The following is a 17,640-nucleotide window of genomic DNA, read 5'->3' as shown; positions in this document are numbered from 1 at the left end:
CCGTGCATGGACTTCCCAGTCCGGGTTATCAGCAGTAATCCCTGTGTCAGTGCTGGCCTCCCTTCTCCCTAGTGTTTCGCAGAGCCTGTCTTCGGATTAACAGTCTCGGTCCTTTGCCAGCCATACTGAGACAGCCCACCACCCCCGACGGGACCACTGAAATCAGCAGGGTGCACCTTCCTCTCTGTGGTGGCAAGAACTCTTCGGTAGGCGACAAGATCCTGGACGAGCCCCCAAATTGTGAGAAAAATCTCAATAATTTTCCTCAGACAGGACCTTCTGTGAAGCTATTTTATTCGCAATTGCAATGGCGGGTGTCCTGCCAATTAGGAGCGCATTTTAGTAAACAAATCATAACCTTTTATTTCCTATTACCCGACACCTGGTCACCTCCCCTGTTTCCTCATTGGCTGAGTACTACAGGTTCACAAACTGCTCGATGCTCCTCTATACCATATATGTACAATTTGATTTGACCAACCATTAGTTTCTCCTTTTACTTTTTTTTCTTTCTTCTCTCGTGACTAGAGGGCCCGTGATTTTTGTTTTTACTGGTTTCGTACAGCTCATCCTGTTTTTCTTAGCTATCCTCCTTATTTTGGGACAGTGGGACTTTCCCCTTATCTGCTTAACATACTCTCACTGCTGTGCTGCACAATCACTTTTGAATATGCAAGGTTAGTGGAATTTTCCACTGCAAAAACACAGCTTTGTTTCTCACAGTCCTTTGCCTTGTTTAGACATAATATTTCTTGAATTTTGCTATGTGTGATGAGCTGTTAGTAGATATTTTATCTTATGGCTCCAGTTTTCTCAAGTTCGTAGTCTGCCATTCTGTCTCTTGGTGCTTGAGCTCTAGTATGTCTGGGTAATTTTTTTCTTTAGACCATGTACTACTTCTCATCAGTCGCTTGTTCAGTGATGTTTGGAAGATTATTTTTTTCATTTCCTTGTGAGAAAAGATAGCTCTGTGTCGCGTCAAGGGGTGTAGCTGATTAACTGTTACGGGTCCAGTCAGATTCAGGATACTGAACTATCAGTCACAGATTGACCAACAATGTATAACCACCCTATAGCACTGAACTACCACGGTCACGGAATCACCAATAACGTATAACCACCCTTACTCTAGTCGCATTCAATGAGAACTATCACGACTAGGAACAAGGCAGTTAGGTGCAATTTATTACAGCAACAGGTATACAGGTTCTTTGGATTGCCAGTGATAATTTACTGTCTGCAAAAGCAAACTAGCATGCATGAAATACACAGGTGTGCAACCTGGAATTTAACATGTTAAAAGGCACAAAGACTCTATAGAGGTTTCCGTGGAGACAGCCAGTGCAAGTGAGCAGTGGATGTCATCTACCTTGACTTTAGCAAGGCTTTTGATACTGTCTCCCATGACATCCTGATAGCAAAGCTGAGAAAGTGTGGGATAGACGAGTGGACAGTAAGGTGGGTCCGGTCTTGTTCAACATCTTCATCGACGACCTTGATGAGGGAATAGTGTCTGCCCTCAGCAAGTACGCCGATGACACAAAGCTGGGAGGAGTGGCTGACATGCCAGAAGGCTGTGCTGCCATTCAGTGACACCTGGACCGGCTGGAGAGATGGGCAGGAAGAAACCAGATGCGGTTTAATAAGAGCAAGTGTAGAGTCCTGCACCTGGGAAGGAACAACTGGAAGTATCAGTGGGGGGCAACCTGCTGGAGAGGAGCTCTGAGGAGAAGGACCTGGGGGTCCTGGTGGATGACAGGTTGACCGTGAGCCAGCAGTGTGCCCTGGTGGCCAAGAGGGCCAATGGGATCCTGGCGTGCATTCAAAGGAGCGTGGCCAGCAGGTCAAGGGAGGTGATCCTCCCCCTCTACTCTGCCCTGGTCAGGCCTCACCTGGAGTACTGTGTCCAGTTCTGGGCTCCCCGGTACAAAAAAGACAGGGATCTCCTGGAAAGAGTCCAGCAGAGGGCCACAAAGATGATATGGGGCCTGGAGCATCTTCCCTGTGAGGAAAGGCTGAGACACCTGGGTCTGTTCAGCCTGGAGAAAAGAAGACTGAGAGGGGATCTCATCAATGTGTATAAATACCTGAGGGGTGGGAGACAGAGGGATTTGGCCAACCTCTTCTCAGTGGTTTGTGGGAACAGGACAAGGGACAGTGGCTGCAAGATAGAGCACAGGAAGTTCCGCACCAACATGCAAAAGAACTTCTTCACGGTGAGGGTGACGGAGCACTGGAACAGGCTGCCTAGAGAGGTTGTGGAGTCTCCTTCTCTGGAGATATTCAAGGCCCATCTGGACGTCTACCTGGGCAGCCTGCTCTAAGGAACCTGCTTTGGCAGGGGGGTTGGACCCGATGATCTTTTGAGGTCCCTTCCAACCCCTTCAATTCTGTGATTCTGTGATAACCAAGTATTCAAATCTCACCCAAAGGTGTCCCAGTGGGGGGGGGAAGAGAGGCTCAGCCCGTCAACTGATCCCAGGAGTCAGGAGGTCCTCAGGATAGTATCTTCCCCTAACATCCCCTCTCTCTTAGTTATGATTGGTGAAAAGTTTTCCTGTCTCTGTTTAAAGGAATAGGCTCCGAGAAATTCAGAGCGCGTGCTCAGTGAGGGATGGTTGCACCTTGGAGGCGGGAAGCTTTTGAGATGGAGGTGTGTTTTGGTATTATAAGGATATTATAATGAGCAAAAGTACCTTATAGTACAGCATTTGTCAAAACATGACAGGTCGTTTGCTCAGGGTAGCAAAAAGTGCGGCTTATTGGTCTCGGTGTGCACAAGAACAGTTGAGTCCCCACCTGGTCACAGAGCCTAGCCGTGGTGTCTCCACTCTATGCTCCGTCCTGTTCCTTAGAGCCAGCACACCAGGTTCCCCCAGCGTGATAGCATCTAAGGTCGGAAGCCTAGGGAATGCTCAGGTAATACAGCTACACCCTACCTGGAAAGCCTCTTCAAGGCTGTACATTTTTAAAAAAATGTGATAGTTTTATTTTGCTAGTTGCTTTAGGCAATTATACCACACTCTGTGTATGGTCCCTTGTTAGATTTATGGAGGTAGTTAAAATGGAAAATGTTGCTATGTTTTTTTCTGTTGCGGTCTTATTTAGGCTTCTTTGGACTGGTTAAAATTGATATATAAAATTGATATAATTAATATATAGCTGGAAATATTTGGTGTTCTCACACTTCATAAGAAAGTTCAGTTTCTATAACTTGTTTCTTTCCTATCTTTTCCCAAAAAATACAGCCTGGTTTTCCACTTGTGTCAGTGTAGTTTATGGTAGGTATTTACTGATGTGATATTATACAAATACCTGTTTTTTTCCCATGACCTGGAGGGGTGAGAGGCAGAAGTATACAGAGAAGCCTCTTTCTTTTTGACTTTTGTTTCTAATTCTGTTTTATCCAAATAGACTTCTTGGGAGACTGTAGGGGGAAAGAAGAAAAGCCTTGGAAAAGAAAGTTCAGAAAACAAAGAGAACAGAGAAAAACGAGGGGACAGAGAAGTGAGTCGTGGACGGGGAAGTTCCAACAGACGGGGAAGAGGAGGCAGCCGTTGCCGAGAGTGTATGTACAGGGGTTCATTTTTAAAAGCTTCAGGCACTTTTCTTGCAGGTGAAACTGGTTGAGAGCAAATGCTTAATGGAATAAAAACGTCAGAGTTATAGCTTGGTGCCTAAGTGGTTATAACTTGTTTACGTGACAGGTATGCTTGATCCCTCTATATGACTTAGTTTTGGGATGGTCTGTGCTTTTATTTTTCAGAGAACTAAATTTAAGTTTGTCATTTTTTTGATTAATTGATCTTGTGCTTACTGTTCTTTTATTTCAGTTTTATAATTATTTGTAAGACTGAGAGCAAGTATTTCACTGCACAGCTGCTATACTTTGTTTCTTTTAATGAAAAAAATATCCATCTTTGACTCAATCTTCTTTTATGAGTGGGAGAACCTGAAGATGTTCTCATCTTCTCATAAGGGGAATGAAAAGACTGGGATCATTATTAATCTCTAGCATGTATTACTGACATAAACTAGCCACAGGTGAGTTACTACAATGAAGAAAGTGCTTTGTGAACTAAAACATTTTTAAAAAAAGCTACAGTTTATACAGGTACAATAGGACCGTGTCCAAAAGAGGACTAATATTTTCCAAAGTAGGTAGCATCACAGTATCACCCAGGTTGGAAGAGACCTCCAGGATCACCTAGTCCAACCTCTGACCTAACACTTACAAGTCCTCAAACACATTAAATTGCCGTTGGATTCACATAGCCTTTTTCTTCTAAGTTTTATTAGCAATGTCTAAGCTACATGTATTGCCTATAAGAGCCATCAACAGCACTGATAAATGGGCAGAGAATGGAGAGAGATGAAAAAAAAAACAAATCCTTTTCCCTTAGAAGCAGGAAAAATATTAACAATAATCGCCAACTTTTCTAATTAATTATTGGAATATATTAAAATATTGTGCCATTGAAAGCATTGAGAAGCTCTGTAGAATAGAATAACATCAAAAATGAAAGTGAGAGGCAAGATTTTTGCAAGAACCAGATGCTGCTTGTTTATTTCCTAAACTGAAACTAAAGATTTTCAGATGGTTATCAGATCTTGTGTTTTCTTCCCACCTTTTTATGCATGTGTTAATGGTTTTGTTGCTGCTATTAGGACAAACTGTGCAATACAAAATACTCAGCAGTGTTTTAAGTGGACAGTCATCTTTTTTTTTCAGGGAGTCAGCCATCTTTCAGAATATCTACTCAGCAGTTTCCCACAAAATAGAAGTTGTAGTGCTTTTCAAACACCTAGCCTTCTGTCACCATCATCGTCTGATTTAAATACAGTTAAATTCTCCTTGTTGTGTAGGGATGTGACACTGGCAGACAGGAGATATTGTCTTATGTATGAGTCTCTAAATTTTCTCTTAAGCTGTCTTCTCTCCACAGTTAGAGATGAAGAGAATGGAGTAGACAGCAATCAAGGAGACAGGCCTTCAGACCGTGGAAAACGTGGCCGTGGGAGAGGTGAGATGGTGGCATTGGTGTGGGACTGGCCCTGATTTCATTTCCTGAAATTGAATCCCCCTTCCCCCTTTATGTGTTTACTTAAAAATTTAAGCATTTGGTTATCCTTTGATTCCATAAGCACTTCAGCCACTTTTAATTTAGGTACTTGCCACCCCCCATAGCCCTTCTCATCATTTGGTCTTAGAGTGACTTAAAGGTGATTTATATCAATTACTTTTGCAATTTTTCATGTGGTAGGCTGGTGTGCTCTGGCTATTGAGAGCTGTTTTCTCAGATGGAATAATGGCAGCCTGGAAGTTGGAGTGCACTGGGCTCCTCAAGATGTACATTGGTAGCAGCAGAGCACAAGATTCCATCTGTGGAGCTCTTGGGGAGGGATTTGTTGTGTGCTTGCCCCATTTCTTTGGGGTGGATCCTGTTGTTAGGTTTGTCTTCTGCTTTCAGTACTCAGTCAGAGAGCATTAGCCAACTTAGAGGCTTTTTGGTGAGAAGTTTTGGCATGAAGTTGTTGATGAGAAGAGCTGTGGAAAGAGCACTGTGGAGTCATAGGTAGAATTGTGCATCCTGTAAAAGAGATGGGAATGGTGTTGACAATGAACTTGATGCGGAATCAAGGGATGCATAGTTTGTTTGGATTTTCATGGGTTTGAGTGGAAAGATGCTTGTTTTTCTTGAAGCAAGAAGAAGGGAAATGGGTAACCTGGGATTGTATTGGGAGATGGGTATTAAACTGTTAGCAGGGCTAACATAGTAAGTAATGTCCACTTTGTGGAAAAACATTCCTACCTTCAAAAAAGGACTCTTCTCTTTGGAATATCTAGTAACGAGGCATTCAATGACTGGCACATCCAACTTCATTGTCTCCAAATCTGTATCTTGAAGGAGTGGAAAGATGCAAAGACGTGTAGCTTCCAGAGGGTTGTGAGTGACTTAGTTGTGCATGTAATCAGCAGGCATGAAATGGCTTCTGCAGAGAGCGCTTCACAGGGGAGAGTGTGGTATATAGTGTTATAGGTGGAACTTAAGGCTTTAAGTGTTTGCTTTATAAAATAATTCTTTATACAAGTTGTAAATACAAAGGTAGGATTTTTTTTAAGTTGTTGGGTGAAACTTAAAGGTTAATTTCAAGTTCTGTTTTTTGATTTGTTTTATGAGCAATTAATTGTGTTCATTGTCAACTCTGTTGCTCTCCAGATGAATGTTGTACGTCTTAAGCCAAGGCACTTAATCATCAGTATCAAACTGACATACCTGACTGAAGAAACAGGAACAACTTAAACCAATTTCTGTTTGCCGGGTTAGTGTATACTGTGTATCTGTAACCCAGTAGTTTAGACTACATTCATGCGAACAAAGTGTCTTGATGAAGTCTCCTTAACTGTCCGTGATAAATCCTTTGAATGTCTTCAGGATCATTATATTACAAGTGTGTGTGTTATATGGCAGGAAATACCTAATTTAATTTAATAATGCAAGCCCTTGAAATCTGCAGGGAATTACATAAATCTGTGTAATTCACGTCTTTTCAGGGATGTGTAACCTTCTGGTTATTAGTAGATATTAAAAAAAAAAGCTTATTGACATTTTGTTCAGTAGTCTTTATTTGCTGTTACCCAAAATAATAGTCACATCTGGGGATAAAGTACTTCAGCGAAAAGTATATAGATTGGTAATCACAACAGAGCCCCCTTTTTTTTTTTTTAGAAAAGCTTCATGCAGTATGTGCATAGGAATCTAGGCAACATATACAAAAATAGGGGTCAGCTAATATCCAAACAACGCACTCTAGCTATTTTAAGGTACCTTCTCAGGCTGGTATTATCTTATTGGCTGCTTTCTAGGGGGAGATTTGCTGGGCCATCACATCACTGCTTCATCGTAGAAAAAAATAATTTTAAGAAATGACATGCGCTGAAACCAGCAGAAATGGGGTGGATTCTGTGGTGATAGTGCACTATTTATTGGGGGAAGAAAAAAGCAAAGCTTGATTATGAGAATTTCAGCTTTAGTGCTGTAGGCATTAGTTTCCTTATGCGGTAGATCTTCTGTTAATGACTGTGACATTCCCTGTAACTATGAAGGGTAGTAGGTAGACAGCGTACAAACAATGCTGATTGCTGGCACTCAGGAGAGCATGGATTTGAAGTAGATCCATGTTGTGGTTTAACCCAGCTGGCAGCTAAGCACCACAAAGCCGTTTGCTCACGCTCCCCCCTCCCTCTCTGGGATGGGGGAGAGAATCAGGAAAATGGAGCCTGTGGGTTGAGATAGACAGTTTGTTATTATTTTCCTTTCTTTCCTGTCCTAATAATAATGATAATAGCACTACTACTGTGTACAAATGAGTGCTGTACAATGCAATTGCTCACCACCTGCTGACCGATGCCCAGCCTATCCCCGAGCAGCTGACCCCCCACCCCGGCTAGCCACCCCTATATATTGTTCAGCATGACGTCAGATGGTATGGAATACCCCTTTGGCCAGTTTGGGTCAGCTGTCCTGGGTCTGTCCCCTCCCAGCTTTTGCTGCACCCCCAGCCTGCCCGCTGGCAGGACAGAGTGAGGAGCTGAAAAGTCCTTGGCATAGTGTAAGCATTGCTCTGCAGCAATTAAAACATCAGTGTGTTATCAACATTAGTCTCATCCCAAATCCAAAACATAACACTCTACCAGCTACTAGGAGGAAAAATAACTCTGTCCTAACTGAAACTAGGACAGTATCCACCCCTTATTCCATACCATTTATGTCATGCTTAGGTCCCACACGTCTCAATACATTCCGATTAGTCACCACCTTCATATATATACTTGAAATTAAATTTGTTTAGTCCATGACTGACTTGGGGCTCCATCTGTCACAGCAGTCTTTACGGGCAGAAGAGATGGTGTGTGATGTTGGATCATCACACACTGAAGCCCGTTCTCACTCCATCACATGTCTGTGCTTGTCCATTTCTATCAAAATTCATTCATCAGCATCTGTGTGGCTGTTACTGTGATACCATTAATAGGACATTGACATATAGGAATCATAGTAGTGATGACATACAGTATTATATAATAACTAACATAATACAGTCCAACTCATGGGCTTCTTTCACCCAGTATTAAATCCCCTTGAGGTACACACCGGACCTCCCCATTCTTTTGCATTACCCACCAAGTGCATCCAGGTCCTTGAGCAAAAGCAATCCCACGAATGGGTTTGCCTTTCCTGAGGCAGGAGTAGCCCAGACTGTTTTACCTAGCATGTTTCTTACATGCACTACAGGAACTTTATCCCCCTCTACAGTATGTAACAGGTTTGATTGGGCAGGTCCAGCTCGGTTGGCAGATCCCCTAGTATTGACTAACCAGGTGGCCTTTCCCAAATGTGCATCCCAATTTCTGAATGTCCCAGCACCCATTGCTTTCAGTGTAGTCTTTAACAGTCCATTGTATCGCTCAACCTTACCGGAGGCTGGTGCATGATAAGGGGATGTGATACACCCACTCAATACCATGTTCTTTGGCCCAAGTATCTATAAGGTTGTTTCAGAAATGAGTCCCATTGTCTGACTCAATTCTTTCTGGGGTGCCATGTCACCAAAGGACTTGCTTTTCCAGGCCCAGGATAGTGTTTCAGGCAGTGGCATGGGGCACAGGATATGTTTCCAGCCACCCGGTGGTTGCTTCCACCATTGTAAGTACGTGGCGCTTGCCGTTGCGGGTTTGAGGGAGTGTGATGTAATCGATCTGCCAGGCCTCTCCATATTTATATTTTAGCCATCGTCCTCCATACCAAAGAGGCTTTGACCGTTTGGCTTGCTTGATTGCAGCACGTTTCACAATCATGAATAACTTGTGCTATAGTGTCCATGGTCAGGGCCACCCCTCGATCACGAGCCCATCTGTATGTTGCATCTCTGCCTTGATGGCCTGAGGTGTCATGGGCCCATCGGGCTATAAATAATTCACCCTTATGTTGCCAGTCCAGGTCCACCTGAGCCACTTCAATGTTAGCAGCCTGATCCACCTGCTGGTTGTTTTGATGTTCTTCAGTAGCCCGATTCTTGGGCACATGAGCATCTACATGGCGTACCTTTACAACCAGGTTCTCTACCCGGGCAGCAATATCTTGCCATAATGCAGCAGCCCAAATGGGTTTGCCCCTGCGCTGCCAGTTGTTCTGTTTCCATTGCTGTAACCACCCCCACAGGGCATTTGCTACCATCCATGAATGAGTATAGACATAGAGAACTGGCCACTTTTCTCGTTCAGCAATATCTAAAGCCAGCTGGATGGCTTTCACTTCTGCAAACTGACTTGATTCACCTTCTCCCTCAGCAGCTTCTGCAACTCGTCGTGTAGGACTCCATACAGCAGCTTTCCATCTCCGATGCTTTCCCACAATGTGACAGGACCCGTCAGTGAACAGGGCATATCTCTTCTCATTTTCTGGTAGCTTGTTGTACAGTGGGGCTTCTTCAGCACGGGCCACCTCCTCCTCTGATCACATCCCAAAGTATTTGTCTTCTGGCCAATCCATAATCACTTCCAAGATTCCCACATGACTGGGGTTTCCTATTCGAGCCCGCTGAGTAATCAGTGCAACGCACTTGCTCCATGTAGCATCAGTTGCATGATGTGTAGAGGGGACCCTTCCTTTGAACATCCAGCCCAGTACTGGCAGTCGGGGTGCCAGGAGGAGCTGTGCTTCAGTACCGACCACTTCTGAAGCAGATCGAACTCCTTCATATGCCGCCAATATCTCCTTTTCGGTTGGAGTGTAGCGGGCCTCAGATCCTCTGTATCCCCGACTCCAAAACCCTAGGGGTCGACCTCGAGTTTCCCCAGGTTCTTTCTGCCAGAGGCTCCAGGTGGGGCCATTCTCCCCGGCTGCGGTGTAGAGCACATTCTTTACATCTGGTCCCATTCGGACTGGCCCAAGGGCTACTGCATGAACTATTTCCTGCTTAATTTGTTCAAAAGCTTGTCGTTGCTCAGGGCCCCATTCAAAATCATTCTTCTTACGGGTTACTTGGTAGAGTGGGTTTACAATCAGACTGTAATTTGGAATGTGCATTCTCCAAAATCCCACGACACCTAGGAAAGTTTGTGTTTCCTTTTTGCTAGTTGGTGGAGACATAGCTGTTATTTTGTTGATCACATCCATTGGGATTTGACGACGTCCATCTTGCCATTTTATTCCTAAAAACTGGATCTCTCGTGCAGGTCCTTTGACTTTATTTTGTTTTATGGCAAAACCAGCCTTCAGAAGGATTTGGATTATTTTCTTCCCTTTCTCAAAAACTTCCTTTGCTGTGTCACCCCACACAATGATGTCATCGATGTACTGCAGGTGTTCAGGAGCTTCCCCCTGCTCCAGCGCAGACTGGATCAGTCCATGGCAAATTGTAGGGCTATGTTTCCACCCCTGGGGCAGCCGATTCCAAGTATATTGGACTCCCCTCCAAGTAAAGGCAAACTGTGGCCTGCACTCTGCTGCTAGAGGGATGGAGAAAAATGCATTAGCGATATCAATTGTGGCGTACCACTTGGCTGCCTTTGATTCCAGTTCGTACTGAAGTTCTAGCATGTCCGGCACTGCAGCACTCAGTGGTGGTGTGACCTCATTCAGGCCACGATAGTCCACTGTTAGTCTCCACTCACCATTAGACTTTCGCACTGGCCAGATGGGACTATTAAAAGGTGAATGAGTCTTGCTGATCACTCCTTGGCTCTCCAGTTGACGAATTAGCTCATGGATGGGAATCAGGGAGTCTCGGTCGGTGCGATATTGCCGCCGGTGCACAGTTGTAGTAGCAATTGGCACTTGTTGTTCTTCGACCCTCAGCAACCCCACAACAAAAGGGTCCTCTGAGAGACCAGGCAAGGTAGACAATTGTTCAATGTCCTCTGTCTCTAAGGCAGCTATGCCAAAAGCCCACCGGAAGCCTTTTGGGTCCTTAAAATATCCTCTTCTAAGATAGTCTATGCCAAGGATGCATGGAGCATCCGGGCCAGTCACAATACGGTGTTTTTGCCACTCATTCCCAGTTAGACTCAGTTTAGCCTCCAATACAGTTAACTGCTGGGATAGCTTGATGGTATTAGAGTACATTGTGCACCGGTGTCTACTAAAGCCTTATACTTCTGTTTGTCTGACGTGCCAGGCCATCGAATCCACACAGTCCAATAAACTCGATTGTCCCTTTTCTCCCCCTGGCTGGAGGCAGGGCCCCTCTAATCCTGGTCAGAATCTTCATTTCTGTGTCTGGAGGACTGCCCGCTGGATGTTTTAGCAGCAAGTTTCTCAGAGAACCCCTTTTTCCTGCTTGTTTTTCCTTGCAACTCACGTACCCGGGCCTCTAGGGTTGAGGTAGGTTTTCCATCCCATTTTCTCATGTCCTTTCCATGGTCACGTAGGTAAAACTACAGGATGGCACGGGGTATGTACCCACCATATCGTCTTCCTTGCACAAAAGGGCGCTTACCCCTAATAGCTGAGACACTGGTTCGTTCAGGTGGGGAGGAAAATAATCTCTCTTCAAGGTGCTGGACCTTTTCAGAAAGTTTCTCCAAAGTATTCTCTTTTAGTTGATGGACGCTTTCAGAAAGTTTCTCCACAGCTGAGACGCAGGCCTGTAGGGAAGAGGAGAGGCTTTCTTCGTACTGCCGGAGTTGTTTAGCCACATCACCCACTGTGGGTGTCTCATCCTCTTTCCAGGCCATTATTGCCAATGAGCTGGCATATGATGATGGTGCACTCCGTACAAACTTCCGCCACATGGGTCGTGTACACCTGACGTCATCTGGATCTGTGGATATTTGTTCATTGTCTAGGTCCTCATAGATCACCTCCCGTACGGCTAATTCCCTCAGGTACTGGATTCCCTTCTCCATAGTGGTCCATTTGCCTGGAAGACATACAACTTCTTCCTTGTAGGGATACCTTTCCCTCACAGCTGATAGGAGACGCCTCCAGAGGCTGTAAGGTCGTACTCCATCTCCAATTGCTTTGTCAATGCCTGAATCTCTAGCAAGGGATCCCAGCCGCCTGGCTTCCCCGCCCTCTAATTCCACACTATTGGCTCCAGTGTCCCAGCACCAGAGCAGCCAGGTGACAAGCTGCTCGCCTATACAGCGACCGAAATCTTTTCGCACATCTCGTAGCTCACGCTCATTTAGGTTTCGGCTGGATACTGCTGTTTTTGCGACATCTCCATCTTCATCCTCCTGCTCCTCTAATAGCCCGGCGTCATCTTCTCTACACCTAGACCTAGCAGAAGACTCTCTGCGTTCTAAACGGCCTGACTCTCTGTACCATTTTTTCACCTTGGTTACGGGTGCAACTGACACTGGTACAGTTTGTTTTCCTGGCTCAGCCTTGGGGCCATTTTAGGGCTTGGAGTGGCTGCTGGGCCTGTCTCAGAGGTTGAAGTGGCCACCGGGTCTGTCGCTGGGGTTATACTGGCATTGAGTACAGCTCGGTAAGCATAGGCCAAGCCCCAGCACGTTGCAGTGATTTCTGTGTGTCTGGTACTGCCAGGATGATGACACACCTTTTTCAAGCACTCCGCCAGTTTTTTAGTATTTTTCAGTTGTTCAGGGGCAAATTTCCAAAGCACTGGAGGTGCCCACTGCTCTAGATGCCTGCCCATATCCTCCCATTCTCCCTGCCACTCATAACTATCCTGCCTCAGGACAGATCTCTGGATAACACTCCTAAGTATTTGTTTAACCTTAGATAGAACTTGAAACGCATTCAGGAGACATAACAATGAGAACATGCTGGTCTGAACATCCCAAGGATATTCGAAGTTTTGGAAAGCTACCATAACTCGCCTGGAGGAGAAGAAAGGGAGAGTGAACAAATGGGAAAAAACATCTTCCCCTGACCCCTCCATAGATTGGCTCCCTGAAGAAAAAGCATTAAAAGTGTAATTATTAATAGTTTCTGAGGTAGGATTCCCAAAGTATGGAGTTGCTGACAGTGCTGAGTACAAATACCGGGTTAGTCTCATGACCGGTAACTTTATCGTATCATAAGCCAGTGTTACACAGTACAGCAAAATAATAACCTTGTACCAACCCCCAGCATTGATAAGCAACACGACAGGGAACACATACAGTAAGTAATGTGCTATGTAACTCAATTCGGAAAACAGGCACAGCAGACTTGAGATCACAAAAATCGACATTGTGATTAGTAAATATTAAACTGATGAAATGTTTATCAAAACTTTTTTTTTTTTAATACCCTCTATTCAGATCTGTCGTTATCTCAACCCTTCGAGCCCCACGTTGGGCACCAAAAAGGACTGTTGTGGTTTAACCCAGCCAGCAGCTAAACACCACACAGCCGTTCGCTCACCCTCCCCCCTCCCTCTCTGGGATGGGGGAGAGAAACGAGAAAAAGAACTCAAATCTATGGGTTGAGATAGGGACAGTTTATTAGGACAGGAAAATAAAATAATAATAATAATATGTACAAACAAGTGATGCACAATACAATTGCTCACCACCCGCTGACCGATGCTTAGTCTATCCCCAAGCAGCCGGCCCCCCACCCCGGCTAGCCACCCCTATATATTGTTTAGCATGACGTCAGATGGTATGGAATACCCCTTTGGCCACTTTGGGTCAGCTGTCCTGGGTCTGTCCCCTCCCAGCTCTTGCTGCACCCCCAGCCTGCCCGCTGGCAGGACAGAGAGAGAAGCTGAAAAGTCCTTGGCTTAGTGTAAGCACTGCTCTGCAACAAGTAAAACATCAGTGTGTTATCAACATTAGTCTCATCCCAAATCCAAAACATAGCACCCTACCAACTACTGGGAGGAAAATTAACTCTCTCCTAGCTAAAACCAAGACACTGCCTTTGATTCCAGTTCGTACTGGAGTTCTAGCATGTCCGGCACTGCAGCACTCAGTGGTGGTGTGACTTCGTTCAGGCCACGATAGTCCACTGTTAGTCTCCACTCACCATTAGACTTTCGCACTGGCCAGATGGGACTATTAAAAGGTGAATGAGTCTTGCTAATCACTCCTTGGCTCTCCAGTTGACGAATTAGCTCATGGATGGGAATCAGGGAGTCTCGGTTGGTGCGATATTGCTGCTGGTGCACAGTTGTAGTAGTGATTGGCACTTGTTGTTCTTTGACCCTCAGCAGCCCTACAACAGCAGGGTCCTCTGAGAGACCGGGCAAGGTAGACAATTGTTCAATGCCCTCTGTCTCTAAGGCAGCTATACCAAAAGCCCAGTGGAACCCTTTTGGGTCCTCAAAATATCCTCTTCTAAGATAGTCTATGCCAAGCATGCACGGAGCATCCGGGCCAGTCACAATACGGTGCTTTTGCCACTCATTCCCAGTTAGACTCACTTCAGCTTCCAATACAGTTAATTGCTGGGATCCCCCCGTCACTCCATAAATACTGATGGGCTCTGGCCCTTTATAGCTTGATGGCATTAGAGTACATTGTGCACCGGTGTCCACTAAAGCCTTATACCTCTGTGCATCTGACGTGCCAGGCCACCAAATCCACATAGTCCAATAAACTCGATTGTCCCTTTCCTCCCCCTGACTGGAGGCAGGGCCCCTCTAGTCCTGGTCAGAATCTTCGTTTCTGTGTTTAAAGGACTGCCTGCTGGAAGTTGGAGCGGCAAGCTTTCCAGAGAACACCTTTTTCCCGATTGTTTTCTTTTGCAACTCACGTACCCGTGCCTATAGGGTTGAGGTAGATTTTCCATCCCATTTTCTCATGTCCTCTCCGTGGTCACGTAGGTAAAACTACAGGATGGCACGGGGTATGTACCCACCATATCGTCTTCCTTGCATGGATGAACGCTTACCCCTAATAGCAAAGACATTGGTTTGTACAGGAGGGGAGGAAAATGAACTCTCTTTAAGTTGGTGGACCTCTTCAGAGAGTTTCTTCAAAGTATTCTCTTTAAGTTGGTGGACGCTTTCACAAAGTTTCTCCACAGCCGAGACGCAGGCCTGTAGGGAAGAGGAGAGACTTTCTTCGTACTGCTGGAGTTGTTTAGCCACATCACCCACTGTGGGTTCCTCATCCTCTTTCCAGGCCATTATTGCCAATGAGCTGGCATATGATGATGGTGCACTCCGTACGAACTTCTGCCGTGTACACTTGACTTCATCTGGATCTGTGGGTGTTTGTCCATTGTCTGGGTCCTCATAAATCACCTCCCGTACAGCTAATTCCCTCAGGTACTGGATTCCCTTCTCCATCGTGGTCCACTTGCCTGGTAGACGTATAAGTTCTTCCTTGAAGGGATACCTTTCCCTCACAGCTGACAGGAGACACCTCCAGAGGCTGTAAGATCATGCTCCATCTCCAATTGCTTTGTCAATGCCTGCATCTCTAGCAAGGGATCCCAGCCGCCTGGCTTCCCTGCCCTCTAATTCCACACTATTGGCTCCAGTGTCCCAGCACCGGAGCAGCCAGGTGACAAGCTGCTCACCTATGCAGCGACCAAAATCTTTTCTCACATCTCATAGCTCATGCTGGTATAGGTTTCGGGTAGTTACTGTTGATTTTTCAACATCCTCATCTTCATGCTCCTGCTCCTCTGATGGCCCAGCCTCGTCTTCTCTATACCTAGACCTAGCAGAAGACTCTCTGCGTTCTAAACGACCTGAGTCTCTATACCATTTTTTCACCTTGTCTACAGGGGCAACTTGCACTGCTACAGCTCGCTTCTCTGACCCAGCCACAGGGTCTGCCACAGGGGTTGGAATACATGCTGGGCCCATCACAGGGGTTGGAGCGGCTGCAGGAGCTGGAGCGGCTGCAGGGGCTGAAGCGGATTCAGGGGCTGGAGTGGCTGCAGGAGCTAGAGAGCCTGCAGGAGCTAGAGAGGCTGCGGGGTTCATCATAGGGGTTGGAGTGGCCGTTGGGCCTGTCACAGGACTTGGAGTGGCTGCAGGGTCTCTCACTAGGTTGATAGTAGCATCAATTGCAGCTCGATAGGCATAGGCCGGGCCCTAGCACGCTACAGTGAGTTGTGTCACTTTGGAACTGCCAGAGTCATGACACCCTTTTTCAAGCATTCTACCATTTTTTTAGGATTTTGCAGTTGTTCAGGGGTGAATCTCCAAAACATCGGAGGTGCCCACTGCTCTAGAAACCTGCCCATATCCTCCCACGCTCCCTCCACTCACAACTATCCCGCCTCAGGACAGATCTCTGGATGGAATTCCTAAGTAGTTGTTAAACCTTAAACAAAACCTGAAGCGCATTCAGGAGACATAACAACAGGAACATGCTGGTCTATATTGTTCAGCATGACGTCAGATGGTATGGAATACCCCTTTGGCCAGTTTGGGTCAGCTGTCCTGGGTCTGTCCCCTCCCAGGTCCTGCTGCACCCCCAGCCTGCCCGCTGGCAGGACAGAGCGAGAAGCTGAAAAGTCCTTGGCTTAGTGTAAGCACTGCTCTGCAACAATTAAAACATCAGGGTGTTATCAACATTATTCTCATTCTAAATCCCAAACATAGCATCCTACCAGCTACTGGGAGGAAAATTAACTCTGTCCTAGCTGAAACCAGGACACTACGCATTACTGAGTGATTAAGAGAAAGCAAAAATTTTCCACAGGTTGAGATTTGGGACACATCCATGCTGGAATTGCTTTGCTTCTCAGCTGTTAATTTGTGCTTGCCAAAGTGCGTGTAAACTTTCATTATGTGATAAATGATTAAGTCCCAGATAGGATTTTTGTGATTTATTAAGCGAATAGAGGCAAGCAAACAGCGCTGGGTGCACCGGGAGTCTCTGCTCTACCAGGACGCACACCTGTTACATCAGGTGGCTGATTTTTATGCTCCTAGACTAATACATATTCATCACTATTCCTAGAAAAGGCAGGGTTATTATAATTAGTTCCCAGAATCCAAACCCTCTCTGGACGCACGCGTAGCAGTCTCTGGTGGTCTTTCTGGGGGTCTCTTGTGCTGAAGGCTCCTAGTCTTCCTCCCAGGCTTTGTCCTTCGGTCATCCTTCAACTCCCCCTTTCTCCTTATTTGGTGGATCTCTTTGCTGGTTATCAGAGGCTTGTGCAGCGTCCCATGCAAAAGTCTGCCGTTTCCTAAAAAAAAGTCCTTGGTCCTCTTATCTCCCAGACTAGAGTCTCAATGTTCGCCCTTCAAACCCTCTATTTACACAAATTGCTGGACCGTTCCTTTGCATGATACAAGAACTATGTACACTAATCACTCTGTTTTTCTTAAATAGGAGCTTATATTTCATCATGTGGCCCTAGCATTGTTCCATACTGACACGAATCAAATGAGCACACTTCACAATCCCCCATTTATTTTTTTTCATTGTATTGACTCGTTTTTTTTTTTTTTTCAATCGAGTCGATACTTACCAAATTGGTACCAATTTTGGATCCTCTTTTGTTTTTATTATCATCAGGGAATGGGTTTTCCCTTACCCTGGTTCTGGGTCAACAGGTACCACAGGTATTTGCAATCCTTGTATAACCGAGTGTATTAGTCTCGTAAAACAGGGTATTAAACATGAAATTATTGAATTATTAAACAACCGTCCACATATTCCCAGTACAACTATCCCGATTCTAGTAAGCCAACCACCACCCATAAAGTCCC

General features: G+C 45.5%; 1 protein-coding gene across 1 annotated transcript in view; it reads left to right on the top strand.

Moving 5' to 3' along the window:
* The window catches only part of LOC118159805 (ubiquitin-associated protein 2-like), a 105,085-nt gene that overhangs the window by 12,474 nt on the left and 74,971 nt on the right, over positions 1-17,640 (top strand). Inside the window, exons 4-5 of the mRNA XM_035314358.1 lie at positions 3,415-3,568; positions 4,947-5,024. Coding sequence (XP_035170249.1) covers positions 3,415-3,568; positions 4,947-5,024 — 232 coding nt within the window. The remainder of the gene's footprint in view (positions 1-3,414; positions 3,569-4,946; positions 5,025-17,640) is intronic.

Source organism: Oxyura jamaicensis, unplaced genomic scaffold, assembly GCF_011077185.1.
Source record: "Oxyura jamaicensis isolate SHBP4307 breed ruddy duck unplaced genomic scaffold, BPBGC_Ojam_1.0 oxyUn_random_OJ72145, whole genome shotgun sequence".
In the NCBI taxonomy this organism is placed as follows: Eukaryota; Metazoa; Chordata; class Aves; order Anseriformes; family Anatidae; genus Oxyura; species Oxyura jamaicensis.
The sequence above is the reverse complement of the archived record's forward strand: the minus strand, read 5'-3'. Positions and strand labels throughout refer to the sequence as shown.